This window comes from Spinacia oleracea, chromosome 6 (assembly GCF_020520425.1).
Source record: "Spinacia oleracea cultivar Varoflay chromosome 6, BTI_SOV_V1, whole genome shotgun sequence".
NCBI classification, from domain to species: Eukaryota; Viridiplantae; Streptophyta; class Magnoliopsida; order Caryophyllales; family Amaranthaceae; genus Spinacia; species Spinacia oleracea.
The window spans coordinates 146,254,811-146,278,342 of record NC_079492.1 but is presented as its reverse complement, the minus strand read 5'-3'; the positions used below and the strand labels follow the sequence as shown (position 1 = coordinate 146,278,342).

Here is a 23,532-nt window from a genome sequence, read left to right as displayed (position 1 = left end):
GTGCTTGATGAATGTTGTTGTTGACAGATATGGAGATGTCGTTGCAAATTACTATAATCTGCAAATTTATTTGGTTTGGAGCACCACTTTCCTCCATCAATAATTCTCAGATTTATGTCAAAAAAATAAAAAAAATAATAGAAAATTCTCAGATTATTGATGTAGGATTATGTTTGACTTTGAACATTTTATACTACCAATCTGTAACCTTAATTTTCTTAGAAATTGCAGTCATTTTCAATCAGAAAAAAGCAACACTTATCAAACACGGGGATGTGACGATGTGTGAATTCACTGAATTGTGATTATTCTTCTAGGCTTCTAGCCGATGACCAACCTTTAGTCCAGTAGCATAAAGTCAATTTTTTTTTCTCTACTCTCTCTTCTAGGCTTTTACCACCAACTAAAACCTTTAGTTTGATGGTAAACTATTTTTTCTTGTTTTTTCTATTAGTTGTTATTTACTCTCTACCACCAATAACCTTTAGGTTGATGTGTAATTGCCCGATTTTATAAGTTTGTACTAGTATTTTAAATGATACTCCGTATCATTTAAATTAGTAAAGATATCTACTTTTTCTTTAAAGTTCGGATTGCATAAATCTTACGGATTAACTAATTAACAAACTATAGTTTTTATTACTCTTTGCGACCCACATTGTCAATCTTACAAATAGGGATGTCAATATTGGGTGGGGGCGAATGTGGATGTAGGTCCCTCCATCCCCATCCTTGCCCCATCACCAATGGCGTGTACAAAATCCAGCATTGTCCCTGCCCAGTGGCGGAGCAAAAAAAAAATCGAGTTCTCAGCAATGGCGTATTCAGGATTTTTAGGGTGCTATGTCACCATCGTCCATAACACACAATACTCCGTATATACTAATACTAACAAAATATATCATCCCAAAAGTAATAAATATTCATATTAAAATCAAATACCTACAAAGTTATTACAAGTATCCTCTCTGGGCTCTCTGGTTTCATATAAAATGTCTGTTTTTGAAAAATGGCACTTGTTTTAATGTTTGTCTTATCTTTATTTTGTCGTTTAGTGGGGCAATATGTATATTGAAATACATATCAGATATTGGCATGTCCGCCTTCCAATAGACAATATATGTTGTAATTTAAGGAAAGCAGCATCATGTATTAAGTTAGATGTCATATTCATATACTCCGTACACAATGAGAGAGAGAAAGAAACTTAGAGAGAGAAAGAGAAAAAAGAAAAAAAAGCCATATGAGATTCCAAAGAACAAAACAAACCCTAGCCCCCTACACCTCGGTTCATCCGCCTCCTTCCCCTCTCCTTCGCATCCATTGTTGAACCTTGATTTTGTTCGATTTGCTCTCCAAATCCAAAACCAGAAAAGCTCCTCTAGTTTACAGGGTAATTATTACCCTACTTCCTACATTAATGCCTTTTTAATTAAGATTAATGAAGAGATTTTTTCAGTCTCTTTTTCTCCACCTTTGGATCTTAATCTGAGGGTTGAGATTTTCGTCTTGGGCGGCGGCCTTGGTTTCTCCGTCTGTAATTATGAGGGAAATCCACTTTTAATGGATTTAATCTTAATTGAGAATCCTTGCTACTCCATCTTGTCCAATCCTTTGTTTGATTTGTCTTGGTTGACGAGTTCGGCGGCCTTTGCTTGCTTGAGTTGCTCTAATCCTTCGAAATTCTCAGGGAAGTACCTATTTTTAGCTAATTATTATCTTGGAAATTGTCATATTCGTTTTATCGTTTCTGATCTGGTGTTTTCTTGCTCTGTTCGTATTCATGATGCCTTTGGTTTTGGTTTTTGGTTTAATGTGTGTTATTTATCTCACCTTGATGCTCACGTTTCTCTTAATCTCCTGTATAATCGCCCCTTAATTGCCTGTTCTACCCTCAGATCTAATATTGATTATGGATTATTGTTAATTGGTATTAATATTATCTACTTTCTCATTAACTATGTGTTTTTTTGCCATGGGATTCTGATTTTTGTGGTTAATAAGATGTCTCTTAATATGTCTTTCTGTATGGTCTCAGTAATTACCTTGGTTGTTTTTCCCCGCCCTTTTTTAAATCACCACCACTATAAATATGAACCTCAATTGCACTGTTGTGATCACACCATCACACTCTCACATCTCCTTCTCCTACACTCTCACTATAATCACAACTACCTGTTAATTTCATTCATGTCTGATAATCTTTCAACCTCCAACTATGCCTCACTTTTCAAGACAAACAATCCTACAGTTTCCTCTCAACCTCAATCTGCCTGTCTTCTTGGTAGTTCAGTTAACACCATCCCCAACACCTTCTCCCACTCGGACTCAGAGTCTGTGGGAAGTCACAATTATATTGATGCTCCCAATTCCCCACCTTCGCACACTTCACACACTGTCCCTGCAGAGATTCACAGTGAATCTCTCGCTGTAATCTCCCTCAATGCCCCTCGTCTTGCTGATGATGAGGTCTCTCTTATGGAAAAGTCTTGTTTATTTGGGAAAGCTTGGGGGGAGTTCATTCCTCAAGCTGCTATTCTAGCTAGACTTAACAAAGACTGGAATAACACTAAGGGTGAGATTAAATTCAGATATTTGGGCAATGGGTGGTTCTTAATTCAGTTTGATAACCCTCTCACTAAGCTTGATGTTTGGAATGGTCGACCTTGGTTTGTCCAAGGTCTGAACTTTGTGTTGATGCCTTGGTATCCAGGGTTTAGAGCTCAGTTTTGTCGCATTACTAGTGTGGATCAATGGATTAAGATTCCATTTTTACCTACTGAATATTGGGCTTGGAGGTATCTTAACCAAATTGTGTCTTGTATTGGTCACCCCATCAGACTTGACCGCTTTACCCAACAAAATGTTGAAAAAGGGCAATTTGCTCGTGTTTGTGTTAATCTCAATATCACCAAACCTGTTCCACGATCAATCACTCTTAACTTTGGCTCTCATTGTCAAGAGTATTTCTTATCTTACGAGGGAGTGTAGGAAGTGTGTCCGCTTTGCGGAGATCCTAAACACACTATGAACTCATGCCCAAACAAGCCCCCTCCTTGCCTTGAATTAGTTGTTGCAAAGCTGGATTCTGCTTCTCTCTCTGCTCCAACCCACACTGATAAGGCAACCTCATCTGATTGGTGTACTGTCCTTCCTAAGAGGAGAGCCAAACCTCGTATTTTTGTTAAGGGCAACCGCTCTAGGTTTCACCCTTATGTCCCCCCAGTTACTGTCAAACCTACTGATACGAATTTGGTTGTTGCTGGTGAGCCCATTCCTGTTGCCAATCCCTTCACAAAGTTGGCTGATTTTCAAGTCTCCACAGGGGAGACTGTGACTCTCAAACCACCTACTATGACTACTGAATTCTGTGGTGTCATCAATGACATTGATGCTACCAATGTTGCTTCTGCTTCTTTGCCTAATCCGGGCAATGATGACATCCTTCCTGATCTCACCTCTGATGATATTATGCTTGCCCCCGAAAGGCATGATGTTCCTCTTAATATGGTTGATGATGATGAGATGGATAATTGGGAGAATCATGATGATTTTCTCAATCCTGGAACGCCCCCAAGGCTGCCTGATCTTCAAAAGAGGAGAAAGAGAGACTCATCTAGCCTCTCTCCACCCTCTTCTCCTATCAATTAAGTTATGATAGGCCTGCATTGGCTTTTTTGGTCTACTTTTGCTGCCTGGTTCTGCCCAGACTTTTGCAGCTGCTCGCTCCTCAATCCTATTGTTACTATGCAGCCTTTGAATTTCAAATGGTGTAGTTTGTGGGTTACTCTTTTTAACTGGCTATGTAGCATGTTTTCTCTAAATTCTAGACTTCGTTTCCCTTATTGTCTGTATGTTCTAGATTTAGGTTTCTTTATGGCACGTTCCTCAATCATGTACTGGTTTTCTGGGCTCCAATGCAGGCTTCTTAATAGAATTTTAGTTTGGGTTGTTTTTGTTCGAATTGCCCCTCTGTTACTTCAATCTTCTGCAGTATTACTCCTGGATGATTGTTTTTCTGCTCTCTTGTCTTGTGTTGCTACCTTTATTCAGGTTGCCACTGGGTTTTTTATGTTTGTGGTTGCCTTCCCCTTCGTCCCCTTGGTTACCTGTATGAGGTGGACTCGTCTTGTAGGTTCAGTTCTCCAGACTTGGCTCCCTTCCATGTTGAGGTACCCATGCTTTGGGATGCTGCTTGGAAGGTTGATGCCTAATTCTGTGAGGCAAACCTTCTTTGAGTCCAAGTTCGATGATGCAATTAAGAATGCTCTTCATTCTTGGCCTGAGAACTATTTTAGTCTCCCCCTAACCAGTTTTATTGCAAGCTCTTCCTTGTTATGCCTGGTCATTTGGGTTCTCTATACCTTGTATTACTCTAATTTGTGTTACGGTGTTCTGTTAGCTGCAGAAGGTTCAACTTTTCTCTGGTTCTTGCTGATAGTACAGGGTGGTTGCTGCTGGATTGCTCTTTTTCAGGAGCTCTTCCAAGATTGGACCTTTTGCGAATTTCTTTTTATGTTCGCTCTCAAAGTTTGATTTTTCATTCCGCTTGTATAAGGACTCTCTTTGCTTTGAACTTTTTTGGGTTTTTATTTTGTCAACTCAGACTTTAAACTCTGCTACGGACTTGCCTAAGGACTTCAATCCTTATCGGAACCGGATTTTAAAATCCGCCTTGTTTTTGTTTAATATTGTGAACCAGAGCCAAAGCTCTGCTATTGAATTGCCTAAGGATTCTACTCCTTATCGGGACCGGATTTCTAAATCCGCCTTGTATCTTTTCTTTCTTTATTCCTTTGTGCTTCAGGAACAACACTTCACACCTATTAGTACACATTATGTCAAAAACTGTATGTCAACGAACAATTTTCTCATTTCCAAATTATTATGAAAATTTGTGCATGGAATATCCGAGGTGGTAAACGTGATCACGCCATAGCAGAACTAATGAACCTAAAATATCAAGAAAAACCGGACTTATGTTTTGTGATTGAAACAATAACAAATAATATCAACAGCCAAACTATAACTAAAGCGACTCGATTCCAGAAACATCTCATTATCGACCCTGTCAATCATTGTGGGGGTATTTGGGCGCTTTGGAATGAAGATAACATCAAGGTTTTGAATACAACTTTAACACCCAGATGTGCACATTTAACAATTCTATATAAACCAACTCACACCACTCTCCTCGTATCAGGTATCTATTGCCCAACAAAAGAGGAGGAAAAATCGCTCTTTTGGGATGATCTCTCCTCCTTCTATGCAAACACCACTCTCCCATGGCTCCTTATTGGGGACTTTAATGAACTCCTCTCCCCAATTGATAAACTGGGGGGGAACCCCATTCACTCACATCAATGTAAACGCCTCCCGACCTTTCTGTCTAACCACCAAGCTGTCGATGTTCCTTGTGTACAAACGGCGTACTCCTGGAAATCTAATCAAGACTCCTCCCTCCTTGAACGTATTGATCGCGCCATTGTTGATTCACATTTTTACAACCTTTTTCCTAAGAGCACCGTTAAGTATGGTATTTTTTCGGTATCTGATCACGCTCCTGTCATATTTGACTCAAACTCTGAATACATCCATTCTAATCGCCTTTTCCGCTTTAACAACATGTGGACGCTTGATCAAGACTCTCATGACATTGTTAAAAAAGAATGGAGAGTCCGACAGGAAGGCTCTCGTTTTTACAGGATCCGATCTAAACTTTATAATATTAAGCTTCGCCTTCGGGATTGGGCAAAAACAAAATATGGGAATCATATTACTAAGTTACAAAAAAATAGCGACAAAATCACGGAATTGCAAACAAAATTAATAATTCAACCTTTCAATAATATCCTTCAGGATCACCTCCTTCGAATGATTAAACAACGAGAAAAATTACTTGCTTTCGGTCAATCCACCTGGAAGAGTTTTAGTAAAAAACAATGGCTTACCCAAGGTGATCGAAACACCCGTTTCTTTCACCAAAAAATCAAATCCCAGTCGGCCAGGAACACGATCTATCGTCTACAAAACGATTTAGGACAATGGGAATCCGATCCCACCACGGTCCAAGATTGTCTTCTTAAATCCTTCAAACATCGGTTCGTATCCACTTCAGATCCTAATAGACAACTTGATCTCTCCTTTCTGCCACATTGGATTTCTCAGGAACAACAAAACGATCTCATCCAACCCTACTCTGATGATGAAATTAAAGAAGCTTTCTTCTCAATGGATCCGCTCAAATCTCCGGGATCGGATGGGTTTGGTCCGCAGTTTTTTAAAGCTTACTGGCCAATAATTGCTCCAGAAGTTACTACTGCAATCAAGGGCTTTTTCTACCATGCCAAACTCCCCAAAGCCCTGAATCACACCATAATTGCTCTTATTCCAAAAAACGATAACCCAGAAAATCCCAATCATTTTCGACCCATCAGCCTATGTAATACCATCTATAAAGCAATATCGAAATTATTAGTCAACCGACTAAGACCTATTCTCCAACATCACATAAGCCCCTATCAGAATGCCTTTACGGCCGAACGTTCTATCCACGATAATTTACTGATAGCACAAGAAATTTTAAATACCTTCCAAAAATCCACTTCAAAGGTTGGATGGTGTGCGCTTAAACTCGATATGGAAAAAGCTTATGATAGAATCGAATGGGACTTCCTTTGGGCCGCCCTTTACGCCCTTGGATTCCCGGACAAGTGGATTACCTGGATTAAAGCTTGTGTTACAACAGTCTCTTACTCTCTTAAAATCAACGGCTCTACAACGCATCACTTCTTACCTTCGAGAGGTATCCGCCAAGGAGACCCTCTATCCCCGTATCTCTTTCTTATCTGTATGGAAGTTTTCATTTTTATGCTTTCCCAAAGTAGCACACTTCCGAACTCAGGAATTGGAATCCGTATTGCCCCTCTCACTCCGAAAATTCCCTGCCTCCTGTTTGCTGACGACAGTCTTCTGTTTGTTAAAGCTACTTCATCAGCTACAAATCATTTAAAATCTGTGATAACTTCCTTCTGCACCTTATCAGGTCAACTAGTCAATTTTCATAAATCGGCGATCATCTTCTCAAAAAAATAGAACATTCCCGTAGAGATTTACTTGCTGGGAATTTCTCTATGACTAAATCTGCCTCACTCGGAAGATATCTAGGTGCCCACTTCTCTTCATTTAAACCTTCCAAATCAGACTATAATGCGATAATCCAGAAAAATATCTCTCGGATCAACCATTGGCATGCAAATTTCCTTTCTAAAGCAGGTAGGTCTACCCTCATTCAAAGTAATCTCGAAGCACTACCGGCTTACGTCTGCTCCTCCTTCTTATTACCTCAAAAAACATGCTCGAATTTAGACTCTATCCATCGTAACTTCTTCTGGAAACAATCCGCTTCCTCTAACCATACCCCGCTTATCTCATGGAACAAGATTTGTCAACCTAAAAGTCTAGGGGGTCTAGGGCTCAGGAAAACAAGACCTCTTAACCAAGCCTTCCTTGCGAAGCTTGGCTGGAAAATCTTAATGAACGAAGAAAACCTCTGGGTCTCATTAATTAGGAAAAAATATCTCTCCAACTCAACCTTTTTTGAATATATTCCTAAACCAAAAGACTCCTCTATCTGGCGTCATATCCTTTGCCAAAGAGAGATTCTGCGCAAAGGTATTCGTTGGAAACTCGGGAACGGCAAATCTATTAATTTCTGGCTTGACAACTGGGTTATCCAGGATAATCTCCTTAGTCACTTAAAATTGAATATCAATACAGTTAATTCGAATCTACGTGTTGCTGATTTCATCCTCCCTAACCACGAATGGGATAGTGATAAATTAAAATCTATAGTTCCTCCCGCCTTAGCTATGAAAATTAAGGGATTACCTATTCCAACTAGAGACCTTGAGGATTCTCCAATTTGGGGAGCTACTTCGACGGGAGAGTTTTCCGTCAAATCCGCGACTTGGATAGCTCATGGGTTACCTTTCTATTCCCATACTTGGAACTATAACTGGATCTGGAGCTTAGACGTCCCACCTAAAATTGCTATTTTTATATGGCAAATTTGCCATAATAGCATTCCTGTACGAAGTACACTCCAGAAACGTAATATCCTGCCTTTTGATGTTTGTCCACTTTGTGATACTTATGCTGAAACTATGAATCATCTTTTCATTCAATGCCCTTCCTCTAAACTCTTGTGGGATCTCCAATTAACTAAACACTGGCTGGATTATTTTATCACCTCCCACGACCTTCTTGAAAATCTAACCCTTCTCAGGAAGTACCCCTCTGCTTTATGTAAGTTCACCTTCCTAATTTGGTCCCTTTGGAAGGAAAGAAACGATTGTACCTTCAACAATGCGTCCTTCAACCCATTCCGGGTTTTCTACAAGGCAAACTCTGCTTACCATGAATGGCAATCTCGTCTCCAACTTGACTATCACCAGCTTACGGGCACCCCTATCACTACCCTCAATTCCACCCCTCCACCTCTCCCTTCCCCTCCAATCATGGTTCGCTGGTACCCCCCTCCATTTGGCACCTTCAAACTCAACTTCGACGGCTCCAGTAAATCTTCTTCAGCAGCAGCAGGAATCATCATCCGTAATAATGAAGGAATTTCAATTTCAGCATGTACTTTTAATCTTGGTCAAACTCAAGCCTTCATGGCTGAAGCCATCGCTCTCCACAAAGGTCTACAAGAAGCTAGGCGTCTTCAGATCGATAATCTCCTTATCGAAGGTGATAATCTTCTTATCATTAATGCAGTTAAAGGGGTGTGGTCTACTCCTTGGAAGATCAGTAACATTATTTCTGATATCAAACATCTCCTCACCCTCTTTACCACGTGGGATATCAAGCACATTTTCAGAGAAGCAAATTCGGCTGCAGATTGGATAGCGAATGTCGGTCACCTAATTGTTGGAAATATGTATATAGATCCTACTAATAGCCAGAGATTAGCTACTATCTTGTGTAATGATTACTCAGGAGTGACTCTCGTGCGGAGAGGCTCCTAAGTATATTCTCCTTACCTTTCAAAAAAAAAAAAAAAAATTTAAGGAAAGCTTTTCGCTTTAAAGGGTAATTAATAACTTAAGACTTAAGTCAACGTGGATGACATAATACAAACAAGCTTGCGTTCAGCTGAAAATGATAGCAACTAAACACATTTAAAAGTACCAATTGCATGTTGGTTCAGTGGTGATTGGGGCTAAATTTGGTAGGAGAACCCGTGATCGATCCCCCGCAACAGTAATTGGGAGGGGATAGGAACCTATCCACCCAAAACTCGTCCCGAATCCGAATTAGCCAAAAGGTGAACCGGGTGCTCACACCAAAAAAAAAAAAAAAAAAAAACACATTAAAAGTTGTTCACGGCTACCCATTACCAGAAACATGATTCATTCATCGAGTAAACAAGTACTTCCTCCGATTCTTTATAGTTGCAACATACCCTTCTACACGGTATTTAAGAAAGTGATACTTGAGTGGGGCCACAACCACTTTAGTCACATTACTTACTTTATCTTATGTGTAAAATTGTAAATTTTGGTAAAAAATATTTCCATTGTAGGTGTATTGCAACTATTGTGACATTTCCATTTTAGGGAAGTATTGCAACTATATAGAAATGGAGGAAGTACAAATTACGGAGGAGGGAGGTCAACAGCTTAATGCATTAATTCCTTTTTTTTAAGATGAAGTAAAACACAATCTTTTCTTTATACTACTCCCTTTGTCCCGGAAAACTCGCAACGGTTTGACCTTTTTTGCTATTCACATAATTCACGTTGACCCTATTTTATTTATAATATATGAAAATAAGTGTTAGCATATATTATGGCAATAATAAATACGACGTAAATAATAATTATTCTAAATTTGTAATATTTTAGTCAAATCGCTCTTTTTCTTGTTTGGAATTGTTTCGGATCCTGCCCCATTTCTTTTCTGTTTCCTTTTTTTCTTCTTTCTTTACATCTCGAAAACCAAAACATATAAAATCTCTCCAATAATTTTTTTTTTTTGTTTTGACATTTACAATTACCTTTTCCATTCAATTGATTTAAAGTTGCTAAATTAGTTATTTCAACAATATAATGTTAGATTTTAGTTTAGAGTTATAACCCACTTGTTGCTTTACAATTTAAATTTTTGTTAGATAGAAATTATGATTTGAATAGGTTGATATTAGATGAAAGGTTCAAACTAAAACATCATTTCTTCGAGTTCATCTGTAATTTTTTTAATGTTATTTGGCCTATATATGCACCGTCATATTATCAGTTGTAATAAGGATTTTGGATTGTCGGGTTTGATTTTTTTCATATGCGTTTCAAAATTTCGAACCTTTAATAAAAAAATCCTGACACCGCTATAATGTGATATGATGTTTATATCCGCTATTAAAAATAAATGAGAAGTAATTCATACTCCATGGGGGCTCAAAGATGATTTGTCGTATTGCGGTGGATTCCGTAGAGAAATGAGAAAGGGAAGGTTTGTTGACGGATAAAAATGTGAGTTTTAAGGGGGAAAATAGAGGTAAGCAGTGAGGAAGAGAGTGAATGGAAGAAGTATTTTCGGATATCAGATATGTGTTTGCAAATACATATCATAGCAAAATACAAAATAGGAAAAATGACAAAAAAGAAATTAAATGGTAATTTTTAACACAAAAATGGTACCTTTTTTTTACAGAATGATACTATTTTTTATAGAATGGTACTTTTTTTTACAAAATGTTACTTCCTATTTTGTCTTTTAGCTATTTGTCTTTTAGCTGATATGTGTGTTTCCACACATATCTGATACGCGAAAAAACAACCTCGGAGTGAATGAGTTAACCATGCGTAGTAGAAGTTAGATTTAACGGGTTTTTTAGCCTAGAAATGTCTTTTGTGTACCAAGTAAGGCTCTGTTCTGTTCGATTTATTTTGACTTATTTCAGACAAAATAAGTTCAGATAAGTTCAGATAATATAAAATCAACAAAAATAAGTTTTTTTCATGCATTTTCACACACAAATAAGTTTATTTCAGATACAATAAGTTTTTTTCAGATAAAATAAGTTCAGTTAAGTTCAGATAAGTCCAGTTAAATTCAAAAAAGTTTAGATAAATATAAGTTCAGTCAAAATAAGTCCAATAAAACGGAGCCTAATTTTTTTTAAGAAACATAGTGATACAGTAGAGAACTGAAAAACTTTCTTTTAGTATTGAGAAAAGGCAATAATATTGGGCTGTTGAGGAAGTCCCATTTTCTTTATAGGTATATACGTAAAATGAAGCGTTCTATTGGGGCTTGAATCACTCAAAGCTAGAGCTGTCAATTCTCAACCCGAATCGTTAAACTCCTTAGTTTTGTCCAATCATTTGGAATCCAAACTGTTTATAACCCGCGAGTTGGAACCCATTACGTACTTGATCCGATCCGATTATAATATACCCGAATCCGAACCAACCTGAATAATAAACTGATTTAGATCCAAAACCTAATAACAAACGTTTAGCGGCAACCCGAACCAAATGGATATGAAACCCATTAATGACCCCATCCGTTTCATCCCGAAGAAAACATGTTTAATTCAAACCATTTACAACCCGAACTGTTTCAACTTGTAACCCGATTATTCTGAATCATTTACGACCCGTAACCTATTTAACCCGCACCGTTTACTAACCGTAACCCATTTAACCCAAACTATTTACAACGCGTAATTAACCTGTTTAACCCGAACCGTTTACTAGTTGTAACCGTTTAACCTAAACCATTTACAACCCTTAATATGTTTAACACAAACCGTTATAAAACTTATGTAGTCACAGACTCATATTCTTATTATTTTATTAGTCTTACACTCTTTTGATTCGCATTCAACCGATTGATTGAAGTTGTTGACAACTGAACTCATTTGATTCGTTAATTGACTCGTTGTTGTTTGAACATGTTGTGAGCTAAACTTACTTAAGTCGTTTATGTTTAAATTAAATTGATCTAATTTAATACGAAGTACAATTTCAGCTTATAACCAACCAAATAATCAGTGTTGTTTAATTAAATTGACTCAATTCATTAACAATTAAACTTGTTTGTCTCATTTGGTTGTTGAATTTTTTTGTCTCGTTGTTGTTTAAACCAATATGAATATACGTGAGACTTGCATTTACAAAATTTAATTTAAAAATTTATTATTTATCCATTCATCATTATTAATTATTAGTTATAACGTTATTAGTTCATTAATAAATATTTGTTTTATACAAAGTGATATTAGTTTATCTCTATCGATTATTAAACCAAGTTATACACAATTTACTCACCAACTCTGTTGATGTTAATTTCTTAACACTTTTAAAAGTAAGCCATCGTCCATGTCCCTTAAATAAGGCATTAGTATTATAATTTATAACCAAACTGGAAATTGTGATTTTCGTATTAACTCGAATAGGGTGATTTTATAATATGGACACAAATTGACCCGACACGAATTACAGCCTACTACCAATTTCATCCCTCTATTGATTTATCTAAAACGATATTAACCTGAACTGATAAGAACCCAAACAGACAAGAGCCCAAACGCAATGTAATCTAGTTTAACCTGTTCAACACGACCTGTTTCTGACCGCTATCCAATGAACCCGGCTAGATATGAACCTGATTCGATATGAGTCTGACCCTGATATGATTGAACCCGTTACAATCCGGCTTTATCCATCTGTAAGCCGACATGCATGTTCCAATCCGATTATAACTTAGTCCGATATGAACCTGACAGGCCTGATAGAAACCTGTACTTAAAATCTCGATCCATTCCGACCCGTTAGCCAAATGAACTCGTTTCAACCCGCTGTGATTCACTCGACCCAAACCCGACTGTTAGTCCAAATTGACACACCTACTCTTAGCTCAATCTGGGTCAGGTTAATGTGTGGGCTAGACACTTTGGTAGTAGGGAGGAATTGTAGCCCCAAAAGTAAACATTATTTGTTATTTACTCCCCTCATCCTTCAATAGTCGCTCCGCTTTCCTTCCAAAGTCGTCCCTTAATACTCGCTCCGTTTCTCTAAATATCATACTTCTACTAATATTATATAATTTCTCACTTAACCATGGACCCACATATATTCTTTGCTTCCCAAAAAAGTATTCTTTATTATATGATTTATTATTTACTATTTACTATTTACTAATCATTTAGTTTAGTTCAATTTATTTTAGTTTAGTTCAGCTAAAAAAATTAACTTTTGCTAGGGTTATATGCTCCGGCGATGTTCTGTTCACTTTATTTCCACTTATTTCAGGAAAAATAAGTTTAGATAAGTTCAGATAAGTTCGGGAAAAATAAGTATTGACTAAGTATAATCTATATATATATATATACTAAAAGAGAGGAGTCAATGTGGTGATGACAAATGTCACTCATTGATTCGCCTCTCTTTTAATTAAAAAATAATAATTAAAACACTTAAATTTAGGAAAAATATTATTGATTTTCATTATAAATCTAAAGATTCTGTTGATAATAAACATACTAAAAATATTTTCCTGCTCTTTTCCCCTTCCTAATTAAACAAATAAATTATACGAGGATATACTTCAGTTCAACACCTTATTACGAAGTATATTTTTAAAAGATATTGTTGCTAAACTAAAAAATATATTTATAATTTATGTATTAGTAATTAGTAAACATTAAATGGAATTACTACGGCATACAGATTATGTGTCAACGCAACTGATATGCTTCATATTATATCCATGCAATTGTACATGCAAAACTAGATATTACGAAAACATTAATTTGTGATATAACAAGATAAGACAATAGACATACATATAACTTAGTAAAATTTTAATTTCGTATTTTACGATTTATATTAAGTTAGATTTAAAAGTTGATGAATAAGATAAATTTTTAAATGGGTAAATTGAGTTAAGAGGGTGTAGTATGCCATTTTTTAATGAATATTTGGTCGAACAAAGTGGGTAAGCATATTTGCTCTACTAATAATATATCATATTATATCATATTTGGGGTGAAGGGGCAGAGATGATTTTGATTTCTAACTCCATAAGCCAACATAGACTTTACAATGGTTATATCTTATAATAAGGGTTTATTATATTGTACGTTGTAGTATCTTATATTGTAACAAAATTATTATTAATATGTTTGCAACGACAAACATAATTTTTCTATGTGAATGTAAAGGATTGTAGTATCCCTTATATATAAAATTTTGTGTAAAATTAACATTTTGATATATAAACCATGCATCACACTTGATATGCAAAACTCCTATAAACACAAAGGAGAAACTTAATTATTAATCATGTTTACTAAATTTCCAGCAACTATTTAAGAAACTAAAACCCTTGGTTTAATTAGAAATTAATCGTTATTCATCAATTTAATAGTCTCAAATAGTCAACTCAAGTCCTAGCATAAAACATTGACTTTTTAGGTTTAAAAATCATTAAAATCAACCCTTTAAAGCTTAACAACAAATCTAAAAAATTAAGTTGATTCCCATAATTTAAATCGTCATTAAATTATGTGAATCAATCGCTTGAACAATCGGAATTAAAATCCTACTAGTGGATCATTAATAAAATCATGTTTTGACCTTAAAAATTGACACTTTAATTAACCTTTAAATCTGATAATTATAATTCTTTTGAATCAAAACCAATCTCATCAATTCGAATACTAAATATTAAAACACGGTGTTCATAACCGTTCCAATCAATTTAAATACTCCAAATAATTAAATAATCACAATTAAATAATTAAAACAATTTAAAACTGAAAAATTGAAAAGTTTGAAAGTATACAATTTGATTATCAACAATCAACAACACACACACAACAATTGATGTGTTGTGTGTGTGGGCAGCGACGGTGAGGCAACAACAAGAGCACGACACGCAGCACAAGTCGCGCACAACACAGCAGCCACATCGTGCGGGCAGCCGCTGTGTTGTGGGCAAGTGGGCGAGCGAGGGCCTGGGCGAGAGGCAGCGACACAGCAACAACAACGAGCACGAGTGTTGGCGCTGGCTGCGAGGGCGAGGGCGAGAGGGAGAGGGGCACGCGAGGCACAACAATAGCAACGATCCACGACTGCTACGCACTGGCTGCAAGGTGAGGCGAGAGAGATGCAGCGAGGGTGCGCGTGAGGCGCGTTCTGGGCACACGACACAAGGCACTCGAGCAAGCACATGAGCAAGCAAGGCTCGTGCCTTGTGGCTGAAGAAAAGGGCGGACGAAAGAGGAGAGAGAGAGGAGAGAGAAAATTCAGAAATTAAGGTTGGGGATCTCATGAAGGGGAGGGGTATTTATAGGTTCTCATCCCTTTATGGGCTAGGTTTTAGGGTTTAAGGTTGGGCTTGCTTACGGGCTTGTTTAATATTAATTCCTTGCAAGCCTTGTTGGGTTTGATCAAGGAATTTAACTGGGCTTTGATTAAATTAAATTCATTTTCAAAATACGACCCAACAAATCCCGATTAAATAAATTTGTTGAATTTATTTAATAAAAATACGGTTTTCGTAAATAATTAATAATTAAATTAATTAAAATAAAAACACATTTAATCCTCATTAAATGAAATTAATTTCATACAAATTCCTATAAATATATTTTATAATAAAATATATTTATAAATTACGAAAAATATGAGGTATTACACGTATGCACTAAGATTCTATATATATTACACTTGTTAAAACTTAATACCTCCGAAAAATGTGTCAAATATAAGGTTTTAACAATATACCTTAATGTTAAATGGTGTGTATAAATATCTCAAATCTATTTTTAACTGGTGATGAATCAATTGTATTGGCTAACTAACCATTTATTTATACACTACGTATGAAACCTAGAATAACAGGCAAATACCGGTTAACTATTTAGGCCAAACGTATAAATGGTAAACTTCGGGTTAGTACCTAAGATAAATAGATTATATGATAGTTTTTGTTATAAGTGACTAATTTTTATGTCATATATTGGTTGTTATAAACCGTATAAATTTCAAATACTAAACCTAACATATGCGATGTATGTTTGAATTAGATTATGTGTAGAATTTGATTATATATACATATATAGGAAATTCTCTATATAAATTAGTAAAAATATCTTTTAATTATTTATCTATTTTTCCATATTAGTTATTGTTACCTAAAATACAATAAGTTAAATATGACAAAAACAATTACATATTAATTAATTAATATTAAAAGAGAGGTCAATCAATGAGTGACATTTGTCATCACCACATTGATTTCCTCTCTTTTAGTATATTATATAGATAGATTCGCACAATGGCCCCCGTACTTAGGTATTCCAGGTACGTACAAGACTAGGGTGACCACCCATCCCTTGAGGACTTTATGAAGTGTATTGAATGCGAATCATGTGAACTTATGTGTTGGGAATTCATGTTTGATGTGTAGACAAGCATGTGAGAATTGTTATTGAATCTATGTGAACGAGCATGTTATGAATTAATTAATGCTTTATAAATTCTGTTGAACTATCATATTATGGACTTTTATAATCGTTGAATTTTGTCAAGCATGTTGTTCAAGTTGGTATGCATGTATGAGTGTTGCGCATGCAAGTTATTATGATTATGCTATAGTACGGGATGTCTAGCATACTTTGAGCTTATTGAATATTGCCGGAGTGCATTGTTTATTCTACCGCAAGTGTAGGATATGTTTAGAGAGTCTATGTGAATTGAACTAAGGACTATTCGTGCTAAGGGCACACCCCGCAATTGTACATGCAAAACTAGATATTACAAAAACATTAATTTGTGATATAACAAGATAAGACAATAGACATACATATAACTTAGTAAAATTTTAATTTCGTATTTTACGATTTATATTAAGTTAGATTTAAAAGTTGATGAATAAGATAAATTTTTAAATGGGTCAATTGAGTTAAGAGGGTGTAGTATGCCATTTTTTAATGAATATTTGGTCGAACAAAGTGGGTAAGCATATTTGCTCTACTAATAATATATCATATTATATCATATTTGGGGTGAAGGGGCAAAGATGATTTTGATTTCTAACTCCATAAGCCAACATAGACTTTATAATGGTTATATCTTATAATAAGGGTTTATTATATTGTACGTTGTAGTATCTTATATTGTAACAAAATTATTATTAATATGTTTGCAACGACAAAAATAATTTTTCTATGTGAATGTAAAGGATTGTAGTATCCCTTATATATAAAATTTTGTGTAAAATTAATATTTTGATATATAAACCATGCATCACACTTGATATGGGCGAGTCCAGACTTAATTAATTTATTCTAACGACGAATATAAAGATAGATTATTGACTAATATTGTCTAATAAATAGAGATTTGGTGTTGGTGAATAGATATGAGGATAACGTGTACCAGGCCACCTTGGTGATGGGGCGAGTTTGAATTATTGGATTTGAGGACCCAAACCCTCACCCAATTCTAATTATATATGTCACTTTTAGATATTTTCATCAATACTATAGCTAATAAAATCAATTTTAATAATAAACTTATGTCAATATATTCAAAAGTAAGATGCATGAAAGACAAAGTGACGTATTTAACGAATATAGGGACGAAAGATTGTCAGTGGGGCGGGTTTTTTGGGTTAAGAGGGTGACGGGTCGAGGATGCATGAATCTTTTATTAGCCTCGCCCGCCTCTCTTATCATTCAACTAATGTATCGCGAATCTTTCATAAAAAAAAAACTATTAACCTACATATTATAATGTTTTGTTCATTTACTCAATTACTCTAATCAGACAATCAAATTGTAGAAAACTCTATAATAGAGTTTTAAATTCAAAATTCTCTTACCAAAACAAAAAAAATGTTGATTCTGGGGTGGGTTTGAGGCTGGTGTAAATACACGGGAGGGTGAGTGAACGGGGATGAATTATATTGTTTACCCTCCAGGAAAGTGATTGGGCGGGGTGGCCTGGGTGGTACTATTGTTCCTATCGTGGGTGGCGAGGAGGGGGATAAGATCTTAGGTACGTGGTTACGAGTGTGGAGGTCCCTCCCCGCCTGAAAGTCATCTCTATCTGAATAAAGTAAATGGGGCGGGTATGTGTTAAATGATTGGGTAATGAGGTACTTAATTGGGATGAATTTAATTACGTATCTCATAATTAAGACGAACATGAATGGGATTGGGGTTTGGTACCATACATACTGTTGGTGGAGGGGATAAAAGTTTTACGCGGGTACGGTTGTGGAGGCTCGATCCGCCCGCCTCAAAGTCATTTATAGCCGAATAAAATAGATGGGGGAGATAGGTGTTAAGTGATAGGCTAATGAGATAGACGATGAGGGAGTATTAGAGGAGTATCACTACCGAAGTATAGGGTGGATGAGAATAATTTTATATTTGACACGGGTGATGAACGAGGACGAAAACAATCATATCTTTGTACCCTTATTTGTTTAGTTTTTTTTTTTTTTTAATAAATAAGACATTAACAACATATTTTATCCACCATTAATTTTTAAATAGAAAATATTATAAGTTCTTTTTTTTTTTTTTGTTATAGATTGTCTGCAAATAAAATTTAGATTTCATGCAAATTTAATATTAGGATTATAAACCGTGCATCGCACGGGCACTATACTAGTTTATAACTAAAATAAGTTTCGATAAATTTGAATAAGTTAAGATAAGTTCAATTAAGTTAAAATAAATTCAGTTAATTTCAGTTCAGATAAATTCAGGAAAAATGAGTGAAAAGGCTATCTTGATTTTGTCGCAACTTTCCATTATTTTATTTTATTTAATATATATATAAAAAAAAAACAAATCTCATTTCGTCATCCACTAATATTGAAATTTGGAAGTGCCAATTTGTGATAATGTAGCAGAACCAAAATTCCCAATTTCAAAACCCTAGGAGAGAGGGGACCGGATTCCGAAGCTCGAGATGATGTTCGGTAAGTAGAAGTGTTTTTGTTTTGGATGCGATTTTACTGGTCTACAATTTGGCGATTTGAATTATCATTTGCAGATTTTGTTGTATAGAATTCGTATAATTGAAGCTTGAGAAGTTGAGATAATTCTGGTTACTAACTTTTCAAATTGACTTGATGCTCTTCTTTTCGGGTTCTTAAATTCGGTTAATTTTCGTCTTAATTTTAAATTTAATTCCGGAATTACTTGACGCATTTGTTGATCAAAATTGCCATGTTTGCGCCTCGCCTCCCTCATGGTATTTGTTTTATGCCTTGTTTTCATATTCTGGGTATTGCTGTTATCAATTTGATTCTATTAATCTTGCATTTTCTTTACTATGTCAGTACTCAGTAGTATGTCTTTGAATCATATTCTGCACTGTGTTTTGAATTTATGATTTAACAAAAGTTCTTCCTTAAATTGATTGGGAATTTTGTTTGCAAATTGCAATTAAATCTTTTCTGACTATTCAGGTGTTTCATGGACTGAGGGCGAACACAGGATGTAGCCATGTAGGACTGCTAATAAGTGTTCGGAAGAGCTGAGCTATCGGCCACGTTTGTAGTGGTTATCACTATACATGAGCTGGATAAGGAGACTCAAGACTCAAGAGAGACTTAAGCCAATCAGTACTGCGTTTGATTTCGGTAACATTGGAAGTACAGGTGAACCTAGCTATAGTTGAAGTTTTCACAGTACTTTGATTTACACCCCATTAAAATCATTATGAATGAAGTACATAAGCACAAATCTCTTTTCATCTAGATAGCCTAATGTTAGGTTAACTAGGAAAGAAAAGCGACACAAAATGCCTTTGGAAGAATGGAAGATCATAAATTAATTATCTGATAACAGGGGCTTTGTTTTTTTTCACGTGTGTAAATTTGCATTTGCATATGCATAGGTTAAGTATGCACAAGTACATGAATGTGTTCAGTTTGGTGTTCTAGTTTTAACTTCGGCTATTCTTTGATCTGTGCAATCAAGACAGTTTTATGTATTTGTATTGATGATTAGTTACCTGAGGGTTCTTAGCAAATCATATGTCATGTTTGGTGTGTATATGTTGTCCCTAAAAAATCATGCAAAATAGATTACCAGACCGCCGGGAGGCCCTGTTGTTTGTACAAAATTCCCCCATTGTAACACGTTTTATGTCTATTCTTTTTACATTCCTATAGAGAAGAGACTAACATGATTATGTAGAGATAAAACCAAGGGTTTTCAGTAACAATACAGGGGTAAAGACAATTTTAACGTGGAAATAAGGGGGATTATACTAAAACAAAGGGTAACATGTCTAGAAAGTTTGCATAGTTCATGTTTTCTAGAGGTACACTAAGATGCTTGAGTGTATCCCCTATCCATGATTCCTCAACCCTTCAAATATTTGTCCTGGTTGATACACATGATAAATGGATGTGTTGTGTTGTGTTGTGTTACATCTTAATCCGCCTCAACTTGATTCATTTTGGTTTGATAAAATAATTTAGGATTCCCAAAAGAAAGTCTTTGTTGAAAACCCCAATTAAGTAATTAACCACAAAGAGCTTATGCATATTCTCTAAATCTGGATCCATGAAAGAAATCACAGCTAAACAATGTTTGCATATATACAAGTATACTGTTATAACTGTTCCTGGTGATCCCTGCAGTAATTGACTACTGTTTTAAGGATGGGTTATTTCTCTGATATGCAGAGGAAGTAGGATCCCCCTTGGCGATTGAGAAACTTGATGGCGTAACCTTGCGCAATAAAGAACCATACCCAGTCCGATTATGGTATTCATTGAATAGAGCGCGTAATGTTGGACTGAGCTAGGAAAGAGGAGTGACCCTAAAGATATCAATGCCAATATCCCAAAAAAAATCATCATTTCTTTTGGAGAACATTTAGTAGTTGTTGGTGGTGATGGTTTTAAGGAAGCAGCAAAAGCACAACAATAGAACAGAAGCCAAATAGTAGAGAGTAGTATTGTGAGAGGATTGGTGGAAAAGGGGGAAATGGTATGGTCTCCTTGACTCTTCAACTGAAGCAAGGTAAGAAAGAATGTGGCTATGAAGATGAAGATAGTATTCAAGGCTTTTGGATTCAGTGATTCCAGCGACTGGATTGTATTTGTATTTGTAGGTGGTGCTTGATGAATGTTGTTGACAGACATGTAGATGTTGCAATTTACTATAATTTGCTTAAATTTTGGTTGGTTTGAAGCACCAGAGCTCGAGTTGGAAAATTGTTAATGGAGGATGATTTTTGGTTGTAGGACTTCTTCAGACCGAGGAATTGGTTTTATAGGAATTGGTTTTACATGTACAAAATTGACATATTAATGCATGTCAGCAACGGCCACAAGTCCACAACAAAGGAACCTCCTACGAAATGTATCCAATATCCATTTTGGATACTTGTCCATATCCAATGGAGCCAAATATCCCATAGCCATTTCGCTTCCTTTTCATGAAGTAGAAGATGGTCGTCCCGTTGTCGTCCCGCTATTGCTTTCGGGTCAATTGGAAATAACCTCTCTGCAATTGCAGGGGTAAGGTTGCTTATGTCTGATCCCCCTTATCCCGCTTCTTGCGGGAGCCTCTTTAAGGCAATGGAGTAATGATATAATATAAAGAAGTTTACAACTTGTTTCAAGTCTTACTGATTGACGGAATGACGGTTGGGTGAAGAAAAAAACGGAAAAAAGAGAGTCGAGGTTAACTGTTTAAAGTGGGTCGATAAACTGGTTTGGATGTTGCTTTTTGTTGGGCCTTTTTTTAATAGAGACTAAAATTATTTGGGCCAATAATAAAAGTATACAATACTACAATCCATCAACAAATGCCATCAGAGTCGACATAAACTCGAAATCAACCCTAATGGTTATTGATCCGACTAGAATCAACTATAGTGCTAGAAAGCTAAGTAACGAACTAAGGAGACAGGTGCAGTAATAATGTAATATACATCTTCATTCACCAATTAATTGTTTCAATTGAGAAACAAAAGTTAGTTACATAAACCTAAGATCAAACCCTAAAAAATAAATACAAAATCAAGAGATTCTCTTTAGTTTTTCTAGGGAGTACCAAACAAACAAAAATTACAAGGGGTTTTCTTCTCCCCTTCTTTTAGTATCGTAGGTATAATAACAAGAGGTATCCAACTTCTAATAAGGCACACATACAGCTTTATGGCAAGTAATAACTGGCGACATTCCACGCTTGTAATCAAAGTCGAACAATTGCTGAGCAACTTTATTATTATCATCTCCATTAGAAGAGATGATGATATCTTCTTGGATTAGAGACTGTAGAATCCGTTCCAGATCTTCACCATCAGCCCATTCATGGATCTTGGCTCTAATAAGCATTGGATTGCTTGAAATCATATCATAAACTGGATAATTCTTTCTTGGCATAACATGATCACCTTCTCTTAGCCTTAATGAAGGGCAATAATCTCCAATTCCATCTCCTAAGTATATGAATTTCTTGGTGTTATGCTCACTTAATAACCTTTTTATCACCAAACCCTGCAATTTTATAGAATAATAACAAGTAATTAGACATGAATTACTAACCTATTATACATTTAATCTACGTTACACAATTTAATTATATTAAAAGTATTTCAAAATATAATTACCTTGCACATGTTTGGAGGGCAAGGGTTGTTGCATTCATGAGGAGTTTTGGTGAAATCATGAATTGGTAATATCCTTAATCTCCCTTCTTCATCAATATAACCTGGGTTTGTGTTAATCTCTGTGAAACAATTCTTTAATCCAAGATGATCCAGTACGGTCTCAATGAAGAATGTATTTGCATCGCTTACAATCCTCAAATCACATCTGCATAAGATAATCATAAACTTTTATTCCTAAGGAAAAACATACTATAATATGTAAAATTTTATTCGTCTTACTAGTTACTAGTTAAATAATGCAATAAACAAGACAATCAATTCTGATAGAAGGAGTAATTAATGTTTAAACAAGATCGAGGAATTTTAATTACCCAGCAGCATGGGCGGCTTTAATTGCCGGAATAACGCGAGGATGAATCGGAACTGTTTTCAAAACTCGAGCAATGTCATCGGTTGTTATTCCTTGTGTGTGCATCTCTTTCATCAATGTGTCCTGTTTCATCATTTAAACAAACAGAGATTAATCGATTGAACCAACACGATGAATGAAAACAGAGTATAAATAAGAGAAACAAACCATCATAGAGTTCCATGGCATGGTATTAAGAAGCTGATTGTAACGTTCTGTAAAACCCAACTCATCAACTACCCAATTATCGCTATCGCATTCAATGATCGTCTTGTCGAAGTCGAAAACCACCATTATTCCTTCCATTTCTAAAGAATATTACTAGGTTGAAACAAGTACAGAAACTTTGATGGGATTTTTGGTCTATTAATTCTTGGCTTTGTGTATTAACCTGGAGGATTAGTAGTCAGGTATTTATAGTTTAAACTTTGAAGGAATATACTGTAGCATCTTTTGATA

At 35.7% G+C, this 23,532-nt stretch overlaps 2 protein-coding genes and 1 long non-coding RNA gene across 3 annotated transcripts; 2 read left to right on the top strand and 1 right to left on the bottom strand.

Moving 5' to 3' along the window:
• The first annotated feature begins 2,190 nt into the window (after positions 1-2,190).
• Positions 2,191-2,991, top strand: LOC130463683 (uncharacterized). Its single transcript, XM_056832891.1, has one exon. It carries the CDS (start codon positions 2,191-2,193, stop codon positions 2,989-2,991), a length of 801 nt encoding a protein of 266 aa, XP_056688869.1.
• Positions 2,992-18,855: 15,864 nt separating this feature from the next.
• LOC110795534 (uncharacterized) lies at positions 18,856-21,663 on the top strand. Its single transcript, XR_002535320.2, has 3 exons — positions 18,856-19,008; positions 19,501-19,692; positions 20,728-21,663. It is a non-coding gene; the product is annotated as an uncharacterized lncRNA (long non-coding RNA).
• A 299-nt stretch (positions 21,664-21,962) lies between these two features.
• On the bottom strand, positions 21,963-23,514 carry LOC110795529 (inorganic pyrophosphatase 2-like). Its single transcript, XM_022000544.2, has 4 exons — positions 23,242-23,514; positions 23,036-23,157; positions 22,665-22,869; positions 21,963-22,551 (listed from the first exon to the last, which is right to left on the bottom strand). Exons 1-4 carry the CDS (start codon positions 23,377-23,379, stop codon positions 22,186-22,188), a joined length of 831 nt encoding a protein of 276 aa, XP_021856236.2. The 5' UTR covers positions 23,380-23,514; the 3' UTR covers positions 21,963-22,185.
• Between the last annotated feature and the right edge of the window lie 18 nt (positions 23,515-23,532).